The sequence below is a fragment of the Chrysoperla carnea genome, chromosome 5, assembly GCF_905475395.1.
Source record: "Chrysoperla carnea chromosome 5, inChrCarn1.1, whole genome shotgun sequence".
NCBI lineage: Eukaryota > Metazoa > Arthropoda > Insecta > Neuroptera > Chrysopidae > Chrysoperla > Chrysoperla carnea.
This window is the reverse complement of record NC_058341.1, coordinates 44,840,234-44,853,003: the sequence shown is the minus strand read 5'-3', so window position 1 is coordinate 44,853,003 and position 12,770 is coordinate 44,840,234. Positions and strand designations below refer to the sequence as shown.

The 12,770-nt window shown below is 29.7% G+C and overlaps 2 protein-coding genes across 4 annotated transcripts; both read right to left on the bottom strand.

The window, feature by feature from the left end:
• Positions 1-844: 844 nt before the first annotated feature.
• On the bottom strand, positions 845-1,559 carry LOC123301197. The gene is made up of 2 exons (XM_044883933.1): positions 1,446-1,559; positions 845-1,328 (listed from the first exon to the last, which is right to left on the bottom strand). The coding sequence occupies exons 1-2, from the start codon at positions 1,529-1,531 to the stop codon at positions 845-847; spliced, it is 570 nt and encodes a 189-aa protein (XP_044739868.1). The 5' UTR covers positions 1,532-1,559.
• Positions 1,560-3,334: 1,775 nt separating this feature from the next.
• On the bottom strand, positions 3,335-11,844 carry LOC123299782 (exonuclease 3'-5' domain-containing protein 2). Of its 3 annotated transcripts, none has more exons than XM_044882132.1 (11): positions 11,765-11,844; positions 11,235-11,315; positions 9,595-9,895; positions 8,925-9,081; positions 7,462-7,583; positions 7,207-7,389; positions 6,886-7,095; positions 4,759-4,961; positions 4,316-4,634; positions 3,620-3,708; positions 3,335-3,557 (listed from the first exon to the last, which is right to left on the bottom strand). In XM_044882132.1, exons 3-11 carry the CDS (start codon positions 9,810-9,812, stop codon positions 3,358-3,360), a joined length of 1,701 nt encoding a protein of 566 aa, XP_044738067.1. In that variant the 5' UTR covers positions 9,813-9,895; positions 11,235-11,315; positions 11,765-11,844; the 3' UTR covers positions 3,335-3,357. The 3 variants fall into 3 exon arrangements, with proteins under 3 accessions (XP_044738067.1, XP_044738066.1, XP_044738068.1); XM_044882131.1 differs by having other exon boundaries at positions 9,595-9,879; XM_044882133.1 differs by lacking the exon at positions 6,886-7,095 and having other exon boundaries at positions 9,595-9,879.
• Between the last annotated feature and the right edge of the window lie 926 nt (positions 11,845-12,770).

The following is a 12,770-nucleotide window of genomic DNA, read 5'->3' as shown; positions in this document are numbered from 1 at the left end:
GAAAATATATAATAAAAATTTTTATTTCACCACATATATAAATTACTAATAACAAGAATATGAAAATTTATAAACAACCGCGGGCTAATTTTTACACAAATGTTCATTGAATATTAGTAAAAATAATGCTCTTACTGTCAAAAAATTTTATTTATTAGGCATAAACAAATTTATGATCGTCTGAACAGTTAAATAATGAAATGTGAAAATATTCTAAGCTGTGCTTTGACGGTGATGTGACTATCGTAAAAAACACAATTTCATTTTAAAAAAAATAAATTTTTATGTCAAGGACATAAAAATTAACATTAAATTGAAATAAAAATTGTACATAAAGAAAAAATTATTTTCCAAATAGAATCATCCAATTTATCAAGAAATAAAAATTAAGCTCATGATATATCGATATTGTAAAATTATTTAGTTAATTTTGGTTGAAAGGTACATTTAAAAGGTACTAAGTAGTCTAAAGTGCTTGTTAGCTGCTAAACAATTAGAAATTTTGTACATGCATTTTTTTGACGAAGTTTTTGCAGATCCGGCTATGGTCTTTTTCGTGGTTTTTATACCAGAAGTACTCGATTTATATTAAAAAAAAAAAAAAAAAATTGAAAGAAAAGTTTTATTTTTTAATTTTATTTAGGTACTAGTGGAAAATTATAAACATATCGATTTAAATCAAAGTTGCAATTAAAACGTGTAATTGGACATTTAACGCAAAAAAATAAAAAAAAAATTTATTATATAAAACATATTTTAGTTAAAATTTTTTTTTTTTTATTAAAACTGGCTTCAGCAAATCTGCCATTAATTAAGAAAGTACAATCAAATAACAATAAATAAATTAAACAATAGTTGAAATTACCCATGAATTCATGTCCAAAGATTTCAGCATTTCGGAAACCTCTTCTTGCCAGGTTGTTGAGTTTGATTCACTTGTCGTTAATGGTTCGGCTTCGTCTAATATAGATGGCAATAGAGAAGGTATGGCATTTATTTCGGAAACCTCCTCTTGCCAGGTTGTTGAGTTTGGTTCACTTGTCGTTAATGGTTCCGCTTTGTCTGATATAGATGGCAATAGCGAAGGTAAGGCATTCATTTCGGAAACCTCCTCTTGCCAGGTTGTTGAGTCTGGTTCACTTGTCGTAAATGGTTCCGCTTCGTCTGATATAGAAGGCAACAGCGAAGGTAAGGCATTTCTATTAAGTTTCTGCTTCAAAGTATTAGTGAAACATTTATCTTCAAAATGTTTCAAACACACCTTATAATGTCCCATTACTTTATTCACACATAAAGAGAGGTTTAATGCATTAAGCCATGCAATTGCCCTATAGAACAAAAAATTTTAACACAAATAGGTTATAAATACATATTTTACAATTAATTTAAAAGCAATGATTACTATCTAGAAGTTATTAAAAAGAAATTATATTTTTTGAACTTGCCTGGCTTTGCTTTTAGGAAAATAAAACAAACATCCATCCTCTTCCGTAGCGTTACACACCTGACAGTTTGTTATCGGAAAATTCATTGCAGAGACTACATTAGTAAACAAACACTTAACAGTTAACAGAGGGACAACTAAATGTAAATTTTTCTCGCATGGAATTTAATGCTATCTCCGAATGTACAAACAAACTAAATTAGTATAATCGACAAAATAGATCTCGTTATTATCTTATATAATAAGGTTCTTATCTTTAATAGTAAGGTTGTTGTCTTGCATGACTGTTTTCATACTCATGCTTTTTTTAGTATTCGTTGTGTGCGTAGTCATGGTAGGGATAATAAAATCGATGCCAGCGCTTTAAGTGAAAAATTTTGGAGATAAAGTGGGCTGTTATGACTAATTTGCAATTATTTACATGTTAATGATATAGAAACTGTCAAATTAAAATGATTGAAAAACACTAATTAATTAAACTTAATGCATTAAAAATTGTGAAAATAAGAAATCAAATTGTACAAATATTATTTTTCAAATGTTAATTATCGTAATTATTTATTTAAATTTGTGAAACAAGAATATTAAATTTTAAATGTAAGTTTTCAATGCAATCCACACAATTATATATGCATCCATTAATTCTATAATTAAAGTAGTGTATCGTTGTCATGGAAACGAAATTCACGCTCGGAGCGAATACCCTCTCCATATAATATGGAGAATAATATTAACTATTTCTTCTGATACAATCTTGATTTTTAGAAAATCGATTTTACGCACCCGTTAATAAGTTATCAAGTCATAAATTATCGTTTTTGATTTTAAGAATTTCTTGAAGTTTTAGGAAATTTGTATAAGCACTGTTGAAGGAAATAAAATTTACCATAATTTACATTCAAGCCATTTTACCGTAATACCGTTAAGTTTAATATTTACAAAGTATTTTTCAAATTTAATTTTAAGATTTTATCATATTATAAAATTTAAATATTATTCTTGTAATATTTTTATTGAAAGCAGCCAATTGTAAGAATTATTTAAAAACAAGGAAAAGCTTCAGTTTCTTAACTTCACTAATTTGGCTTAATTAAGTTTTATTTATTTCTTTATTTGATTATGTGAATAATTTGAATAATGATACAAGCATATTTTTAATCATACAGTTATGAGGAACAGGCTTAAGTATTTATTGGATTTAATGTATTATTTAGAAGGATGTAGTTTGGTAAGGATGAGGTTAAGCAAAGATTACCAAGTTACAAAAGTTACTTGAAAAGACATTTTAAATAATATTTGATCAATTTTGGGTAGTGTTGATTTGACCACTTTTGACGATTTCATCCCCTCCAGCTCCAGGGGGAGGGATCCCATAGGGAAGTTATATCAAATCTAGGACCTTGTTGATATAAACCCTGATACGAAGTTTCACTGCTGCCCCCCAGCTTCTCCCTAGAAAATGCCATTTTCCTGTATTGGGAAAGGTTTTCCCTAGCGTGTGGACCTCCTCGAATTTTCCCGGATATGTGGCTTATACCAATAATAGGAACACCTTAAGGTCTAACCTTGTGCCAAGTTTAATCGAAAAGATTAGAGCCGTTTTTGAGAAACCCCCAAAAATCCTGTTTTAGCCTAGAGAGAAATACCCTTGAAAAAAGGCCTAGGGAAAAAATCGTCTGGAATTATGACCAAACTGAACCTATGTACCGAGTTTGAGAAAAATCGGTTGAAAATTGAAGGCTCCAGTTTGGTAACAGACATACCGACATACCGACGGACGGACGCAAACCCCGATATCGATTTTTTTTTCGATCACAATACTTAGTAAAGTAGTACTTAATAAAGTAAAAATGTTTATAAAAATATTTATTTCTTAAATACTTAGAACGGACAATATATTAATTTGTGTATAGTTATGTTTTAGATATCAATAAATTTTCATCACAACCAGCAATTTTCAAATCCTCTAAATTGATTCTGCCTTCTCCTGCTCGGATCTCTAAACGATTCTTATTATGTGTCACAGACCAATGTTCTGGTAAATATTTTGGTGTCATTACTTCTAAGAAATGTTGACGCCACAATTGTTCCAATTCTGTTAAACCACCTGTACCTAATTAATTTTGATAATTTGGATTATAATCAGATATAAAGTAGTCAAATTTTTTTTTTTACCTAATTCATTTTGATAATTCGGATTACAGTGTGATATAAAATAATCTACAACTTTTTTACCATGAGGCTCGTATTTATCGTTTTTGATACTGAAAAAAGAAATAAAATTTCTATATTTAAGCGAATATTGGACTTAAACTATAAGCTAAAAAATTTTGTAGGGTAATTAAAATACAGAAAAATTTTCCAAACAAATAATGATCCAAGAGGCAACTGCAAAACTTCCAGGGTATCTCTTATATTGCCGAAAACTAGCAGGAATGGTATTCATGTTTGTTAAGAATATGTGCCATGATTGCCTGCATTTAGATAGCCTGGTATGACCACAAGAGAGAGGTAAGAAATTTTTTGTTGCAAAATTCTCACACTTACTAGGACCATATGTTATAGTGATCAAACCTATGCCAAATACAGAATCCAGGCAATCAATGCGCTTATTCTTTACAAATTTGAATACCATCATTCCGGATGGTTTTCATCAATATAACAGATATCCTGGAAATTTTGCAGTGGACTCTGGGACCATAATGTTGGGTTAACATTGGGAAAATCTTTAAGACACCTTGAAAGTCCCCTCAAACTAGTTAATGATAAGAGATAGAAGAATGGTTTAGGTTATAAAGTTGTTTCTTATAAAAAAGGAAACATCTTTTCGAGAATCAAATAGTTACGATAAAAATTCTTGATTAATCTTACGATGTGGCCACACATTCAGCAGTCTCCAGCATAGATTTTGTAATTTCAACTTTTCCAGGAAAATACTTAAATATAATTTTTTCTAATTCTTCTCTTCTCGCTTGTGGTAATTTATCGGATGCTCTTAATAATGCTTTTGCAGCTGATTTTAATTCACGAGCTGCAGGTGAATCATACATTTTAACATTACCTGCACCTATTGGTGCATCACATAGTTTCGCAAGTTTATTTCTTAAAACAATATCGCTTAAATTACTTTTCTGATGACATTTCACACATAACAACAAAACATCGTGAGACGAATGTTCTTTCATGATTACTAAAAAATAAAAAAATAAAAGTAAGTAATCACTTCCGTTAGTATAATATATCCTGGTAGATATCTATATCTCTTTATAAACAAGCAAAACAAAATTAAAATTGCAAAAAAAATTTAATCTCACTTGGAAACAGTTTTCTATATTCACGAGGTACTACATTTTTTCGAATATATGAATCGGGACAGCCACAAACAACACAACGATTCAATTTTGCAACTTTATAATATTCTCCAGATTCACCCACTGCTCGCCCTTCGGGCTCGAAATTTAATTTGATTGTGAATGGATTTTCTTTTACTAAATGTGCTAAATTTTTATGAATATACCTGAAAAGAATGAAACATCAATAAAAACAAGTGAAAATAAACAATCGAGTTAATTGTTGAAATACCCTTTATAGAAAGTGTTGAATATCAGTGCTTGCATTATTTTTTTATAATTTAGAAGATTTAAAAAAACCAACACAATTATGGCGTCCTTTCGGCCGCCATGTATTTGGTTTTCGAAAGTATTCTAGAACTTTTTTTCGTTTTTCGAGAATGTTTCACAAAACCACTAGTTGAAGATGCCTGCAAATTTTCAACTCTCTATCTTTCATAGTTTTGGAGGAAATTGGCATCAATGTTTTGTCCTAATTTGTGCCCTCACGAGTATACAGTGATGTTTACGAAAAACTGTTTCAAACAAAAGTTGTTCATTTTTTATAGGGAACATTTTTTACATTTAAACTTTTGTTCTGCCTCTAACGGTTTAAAGATGGGTACTATGGACCCAAAATCCATTTTACTTATGTTGCTCATTTACGAACCTCAACTTTTTACGCCCAGAGTATGCTGTAAAAAATTCCAGCTTGACATCTTTTATCGTTTTTGAGTTATCGTGATCACAGAAAAACAGAAAAACGGACAACCGGAATGGACTAATTAAGTGATTTTATAAATACATATCAAAATTTTGTTTATAGCATCAACATTTCTAAGCGTTAAAAACTTGGGACTAAACTTAGTTTATCTTGAAATATATATTTCATATATACAGAGTATAATAAAACAGCCTTGTCTGCGCACAGTAAATTGATTAGGTACTACAATGAATAAGAATACAGTAACCGTAACCGAATACAGAAAAATAAAATAAAAATAAATTCAGTAAAAATAAGACCTACTTAATGGTTTGTGAGAGGCCTGTTTCAAGATTTTATTACCATTCAAAGATATCGTTCTATCTGCCGTTTTGGTTCAATATTCGATCTTATAACCCTAACTAGGTGGGAGATATAAACCTCTAAAATTGAAATAACTTCAGGAGAGTTTTTAGTATAGCTACATCGAGAAACTTGGGCAGATCAGTAAGTGCGATACAAGGAAACTAGATGACACACAATCGCATATTACCACGCAGAAGTATTTTACCTACATCTCGATAACTACAAAATTCACTGACAGCTGCTCATTTCAAACCATGCTAATGATTTTTTTTTTTTTTTAAATATTTATTATAAACTCAGAATACTTAGTTTGAAATTCAGAAAAAGTAAAACTATCTCTGAAAAAGTTAGAAAATTCTGAAAACATTAAATAAATTAATCAACCATTTAATGACAGAAAATGGTAATAGATTGAGACTTTTTCGGAAGAAATATTCGGAGTTACTGAAAATTTTTCAGAATAGTAGTAACAAAGTAGTAACTCAGAATATTTCTTCAGAATTTTTTAGAGATAGTTTTACTATACATATTCTATTTCGGAACTTCAAAGTATAGAGTTCCAAAACAGATTTATTTCCACAAGGGTTAAAATATGTACGGTAGAGTCTCAGTAATCCGAACACTCAGTAGTCCGACACGTCCAGTAATTCGGATACTTATCGCCCGCCGTGTAATAAAAAAATCATATCAAATTAGTATAATTATTTAGCATGGATTTTTTAATACAATCCAAGTTTCTACATTCTCGTTAACTATAAAATTCATTGGCAGGCTCATTTCAGTCCATAATAATGATTTATTTTAAATATTTATTCGAAAAATTATATTAACTTAAAATATGTACAGTAGAGTCTGAGTCTCAGTAATCCGAACAGTAGTCCGGCAATTCGGACACTTATTTTCCGCCGTGTAGTACATTAATCATATTAAATCAGTATAATTATTTATCATGGATTTTTTAATACAATCTGACAATAATAGTAATCTATTTTTGACGAATTCGGAATAGTGAGACTCTACTGTATATTATAAAATATAATTACCATTCCGCTTTCTTTTTATCACAAGTACATAGAACTTCATTGTCAGGAGCTAACATTACGCAGTTTGAGTATAATGGACTTTTACGTAAAGGCAATCGTGATATCTTTGACTCGTACGATTTTTTTGTAACGTTTTTACACGAGACTTTATTTTTGTCAATAGCTTTCTTAGAGTAGTATGGAGCATCAATAAAATATGAAATATTGTCGCTAAAAAATACATTACATTAAGCTCGTTAAGCTATATTTATTTATTCAAAATTTCACTTTTAAAAAATGAAAATAACTGCAGTAATTGATTGTTAAGTTTAGTGTACTTACTGTTTAGACAATTGTCTCATTTTCTTGAAAAGCTCCACAGCTATAATTGCATCATGTGCAGCATAAGTGATTTGAGCTTCATTTAAAATATCAGCTTCCCAATTACTACATCGTATTCTCCAATGTTTATTCATTACAAAATTCAAATATTTTTTAGATAAATTAGCTAAACCCAGACTTTCACTAAAATAAAATTGTGAAGCATGCATTTTTTATAATTCCTACAATCGTTAAGGTAACATTATATTTACATACTTCGTTAAATGCCGTAAATCTAAACATCCATTTGTTTCTATACCATAATCATGATATAAATAATTAGCATCTTGTGTCGGACAAACTCCAACTTTTAAGACATTCTCATTGGCTAAAATTTGCTGAATAAAAAAAAGAAAGAATTACATTATATTTAAGAACATAGACCTGTTATTTAAAAAATTGGAAAACAAATTGAAAACCGTAATTCCGCTCTGAATGACAATGATTTCAGTTTCAATGAGTATTCGAAAACTGCTTGTAATTTTAATTTTTAGAGAACTTGGCAACAACCTTAATTGTTTTATTTAAACAATTTTATGCCGTTAGCGTTCCAACATCATTTGAACAAATGTTCGGGCTTGAAAAAAACAATAACGTTGGCTTTATAGTCTTTTATCTCCCAATATCTCCCAAGTGGGGAATCGAACCCACTTGGGAGATATTATATAACCCACCCTAAGCATACCGCGGACGGAATTGATTACGCCTTAACCAACTGAGCTATTAGGCCGACAAAAAACGACGACCTAAGTAATTGTAACAGTGTCTCATTGTCAATTGCGACTAATTTTTCATTTAAAACAGCCAGAGACGGATTATTCATGAGGAAAATTAGGCACGTGCGGACGGGGTTAGGTTATAAAGGGACCGGCGAGTTGAAGTAATTAAACAAACATAAATTTAATTTTGTAAGATAAAAAAATGACAGTCTCTTGATATTGACATTTGAATAGTTATTCAAATGTATGATCGTCTAATTCACATTATTTCGACAGAAATGCAAAATTTTAATAAAAATGAACAGCAAGCTTTGGAACTCGCCAATAGTCAAAGGATATGAAAAGGGCGCAAAGAGGATACCCAAAAGAAAGCTCACAACAGATGAACCTGTCGAGGATATTACTTCCCCATTATCTGGTCGGAAAACATACACAGTATGTATATCTGGCAATTATAGACAGACTTGTGGTTAAACTTCAAAAGAGGCAAGTATTGTACAGCAATTTGATCAATTTAAGCAGTTCAATTGAAGAAGTTCAAAATAGAGCAAGTATGTTAGTAACGATGTATTCTGGTGATTTAAAAAAGCGCTTTTTTATGAATGTATCCATCTACGTTTTTATTTAACAATGATAGCTAGAGTCGGAGAACTGCCCCGAACAACCAACGCGATTTTACATGTTCTAAGAAATAAATAACTTGAAACGAATATATATTTTATATAACGGTTTGAAGGTGATTTGGTAATAATTTTTGGAAACTGCAAACAGACGCAAAATTTCTTAAGCCACCTCTGAATACGCTCAAAGGTCATCTTGTTTTGAATTAATAAAAAGTTTATGTTAACAAATCTTTTCAAATTATTTTGAAAAGTAGCTTTTTAAAACTATACTAAAACAGAATTTCAAAAATTTTAAATTTTCTAATAGCGGATAAAAAAAATATGGGTAAATATTTACTTTAAATGTTTTTGGAATATCTGGTAATTGTGTCAGTCTTAATATTACGCAAAATTGCTTGTATGTAGCTAATTGAAGAAGGGCAATTGGTCTTCGTTTTTTACCTTCCGTGATCCATTCACAATCGAAACCTAAAATTGGTTGTTCTCTAATATGGCTGAAATTAGTTTAAATAATTAATTATTTTTTTAATTTTTATTATTATTAAGTTAGGAGCCAGCGAACAAAACCGAACTAACACCTCATTATTTTTTTACAGGAAAGTTTTTTACGGCTTTTAAAAAATGGCTAAAAATCGTTTATTTTAAGATAAATATGCTTGGTATTTGTGTGGTTTTTATGAAGCCTCCTTCTTCTAAAGCTGCTAACAGAAATTATGAACTTCTTTAGGATTTTTATTATTTGAGAGTTGTAAATTAATGATTGTGGTATATTAGGAGCCGGTATATTAAACCATAAATTTGAATCATGGAACGTACAATCAAATTTTTCGACACAGGAATTGAACCAGTCACACTTTTTGCGCTAAATGAAACTTTTAAAAATATCAAGGAGATATAAAAATCCTGGAGCACATGCGGTTCGATTGGCATAAAAAAGAGTTGAAAACTTTAATATTTTTTGGCCAAATTCAGTTTTATTCGCAAGCTACTAGTTTCTTAAGTTTTACCTGAGTAAAATTTCAGCTAATTGATCTAAATTTGATGTCTCTTTATTGACAACTACAATCTGGGCATTATTTAATAAATTAACAATGATATTATTTTTTCGTTTTAAATATAAATAAACACCATATAATGAAATTCCAAGCGCTACAGAAAATCCCACAGCACTTTTGTATTGAATGCGTGCGATTAAATTTGTTATGTCATTATTGTTTACAAACATTTTTTTTTTTTTAAGGTGGAATTTTTGTTAAATTAGGTGTTTTTTTAATTCCACGTATTTAAAATATCTAAAATTATTTTGCACTTTATTAAAAATCGGAATGTATATTATTGTATGATATTGTACTAAGTTACATTTTAAAAATTATAAAATGTTAAAATACAAATTAACACATTTAATTTAATATTATATCCGTCCGTCATATATACTAATAGTTCATTTGTTTGTTTTCATATAAAAAATTTTAAAAAAATGGTAGTGGAGCTGGTGACAGTTTTTAAGTCAACATTTGGTCAAGGTAGAGAGCACATTTTATCGATAGTACTGACCCACATGAGTAAGCTATTGGATTTCCGGCTCGAGTACGATAACTGTGGTACCACGATTTGACAACAGAATATTGTTAAACACACTTAAATAAAACGAAAATGAAGAATACCAATTTTCGAGATAGTGAAGTCTAAAGAATGAAATTTGTATGTCATTAAATACGTCATTTTTGTAAAGCAAGGGCTGAGCTAACACGACCCCATTAAAGGCATGGACAACCTGTAGATCAGTGAATGAACGCAATCACAGGGTTAACGCAAGGGAACTTGTGATCTATATGAACTTGTCAAATTTAAACGATTCAACATTAAAAAAATGGCCATATGTGTAATTTCCAATGTAGACTTTGGACCGAAACTCGAAAATTAGCACTCTTCATTTTCTATTTGTTTTACTTTGTTTAACCATATTCCATCGCCAAATCGTGGCGCCACAGTTATCGTACTCTCCCCTAAAATTTAACCAAAGACGAAACTTAATTTTACCGATTTGTTAAAACCAAAGAAAAGAAAAAAATATAAGTCTTCCATCCGAAAAATGTTGTAAAATTTCCAAGTGTTAGACATTGAAAATATTTTTAAAATATACAAATTGACCAAGGTTGGGCTTTTGTCAGTAGATAGTTGGTGTAATGTTATTTTATATAATTTAACTTCAAAATAGGCAAATGGTTTTGTATTTAAGTGTCTTTTTCATTTTTTTGATTTTTCAAACTGTTAAGAACGAATTTTTTGAAAGCAAATAAAGCCACAAACCAAACCCTCTCTCCCATACTGGACGAAATCCTGGACAGCACCTGTGATCATTGTAGTTTTTGAATCGATTTGAGTCGATGCATAGGACTTCTTTAATTACTATTGTTTGGAAATTTGAGAATTTATCAATTATTATCTATTGGGCAAATTGAAATATTTCAAATAAGCGAAGATGCAAGAAATTAACTACAATTTATCTTCTGTACATTTTTTTGGCTCATGTAAATCATTTTGAATTTGTTTTGTGGATTTAAAATTTAATTTGAATTTAATTTATATCAATGATATGAAATACTGACACGAAGTTGAAATAGATGAAATACGGATTTCATTTTACCTTGAGTATATAACGATTTTTCAAAAGCGCCAAAAATGTCCGGAATATGATCTACGTGGAACTTAACAGCTTCATTTAATCCTAAAATATATAAAAATGATAATGGTATTGGCTTTAAATTCATAAGAATTGTAAAAAAATGAATAAATATATTATTTAATGACAGCAGCAACCTTTGTTCAAAATGGCGGGAAATTTTAACAGCCAATCAGATAGCATCATATGATTGATTGCATGATCTTATTGGTCTAATCAAACATATTGTTGCAATATTAGCATTGTTAATTTGTTATTTAAATTTTCAAAAAGTGTATACTACTTAATGAAACTAGTATAAAATTAAGAATTACTTTTAAGAATCTACATTGACCTCTTTAAAATAAGGAAAAAAAAATTGTTTCTCAGAAATTAAAAATAATATAACATTTATTACGGCTTAAAAATACTTACTTATCTCATTTTTAATCAATTGTTTAAGATAAAAATAAGAAACATAAAAAAGAAAAATGAAAAAAAAATTAATTTCTAACCTTTCATGTAAACGTGTTATACACGTCACGACATACGTCATTTATTTGTGGATTTGACAGTTGGTAGAGGCAGCCATTTTATTACAAATGCAAACAAACATAATATCTTAAAAATTACTAAAAAAACAAGTGAAAACAAACAATTGACTGAGTTAATTGTTGAAATACCATGTATAGGCAGTGTTGATAACTCTGTCACATTTCACATACATACATATCTGACATATTTAACTGATATTCTCATATAATGCGCAAGTGTTCATGCGCAGTCGTTTGTTTTTTTGACGTCACGTAAATAACAAAAGATATTCACTTTGATATATATTAATACATACTAAATTTGCACCTAATTAACGCCCTCGTGGGTAAACAGTGATGTTTACAAAAAAATGTTTCAAACAAAAGTTGTTTATTTTTTTATAAGGAACATTTTTTACATTTAAACTTTTGTTCTATCTCTAACGATTTACAAGATGGGTCCTACGGACCCAAGACCCAATTGACCTATGATGCTCATTTACGAACTTGACCTGTCCTTTTACGTCCTGAGTACGCTGTAAAAATTTCAGCTCGATATCTTTTTTCGTTTTTGAGTTATCGTGTCCACAGACGGACGGACGGACGGACGGACGGACGGACAACCGGAAATGGATTAATTAGGTGATTTTATGAACACCTATACCAATTTTTTGTTTGTAGCATCAATATTTTTAGGCGTTACAAACTTGGGACTAAACTTATAATACTATGTATATTTCATATATACATGGTATAAAACTTATAATACTATGTATATTTCATATATACATGGTATAACAAGTGAAAACAAACACTTGACTGAATTATTTGTTGAAATACCATTTATAGACAGTGTTGATTACTCTATCACATTACACATATACCTATACATGTCACACAGAACTGATATTCCTATATAATACATACTATACAATTTGCGCCTAATTTGTGTCCTTGGGGGTAAACAGTGATGTTTATGAAAAAATGT

Bases quoted from the DNA above. Each gene is read 5' to 3' on its own strand.
- LOC123301197 (XM_044883933.1), bottom strand. From the start codon at position 1,531: ATGAATTTTCCGATAACAAACTGTCAGGTGTGTAACGCTACGGAAGAG. The intron at 1,329-1,445 runs GCAAGTTCAAAA...TTTGTTCTATAG, and splicing joins TTTCCTAAAAGCAAAGCCAG to GGCAATTGCATGGCTTAATG.
- LOC123299782 (XM_044882132.1), bottom strand. From the start codon at position 9,812: ATGTTTGTAAACAATAATGACATAACAAATTTAATCGCACGCATTCAA. The intron at 9,082-9,594 runs GTAAAACTTAAG...AACTAATTTCAG, and splicing joins TTAGCTGAAATTTTACTCAG to CCATATTAGAGAACAACCAA. The intron at 7,584-8,924 runs GTAAATATTTAC...TTTTTTATTCAG, and splicing joins ATATTCCAAAAACATTTAAA to CAAATTTTAGCCAATGAGAA.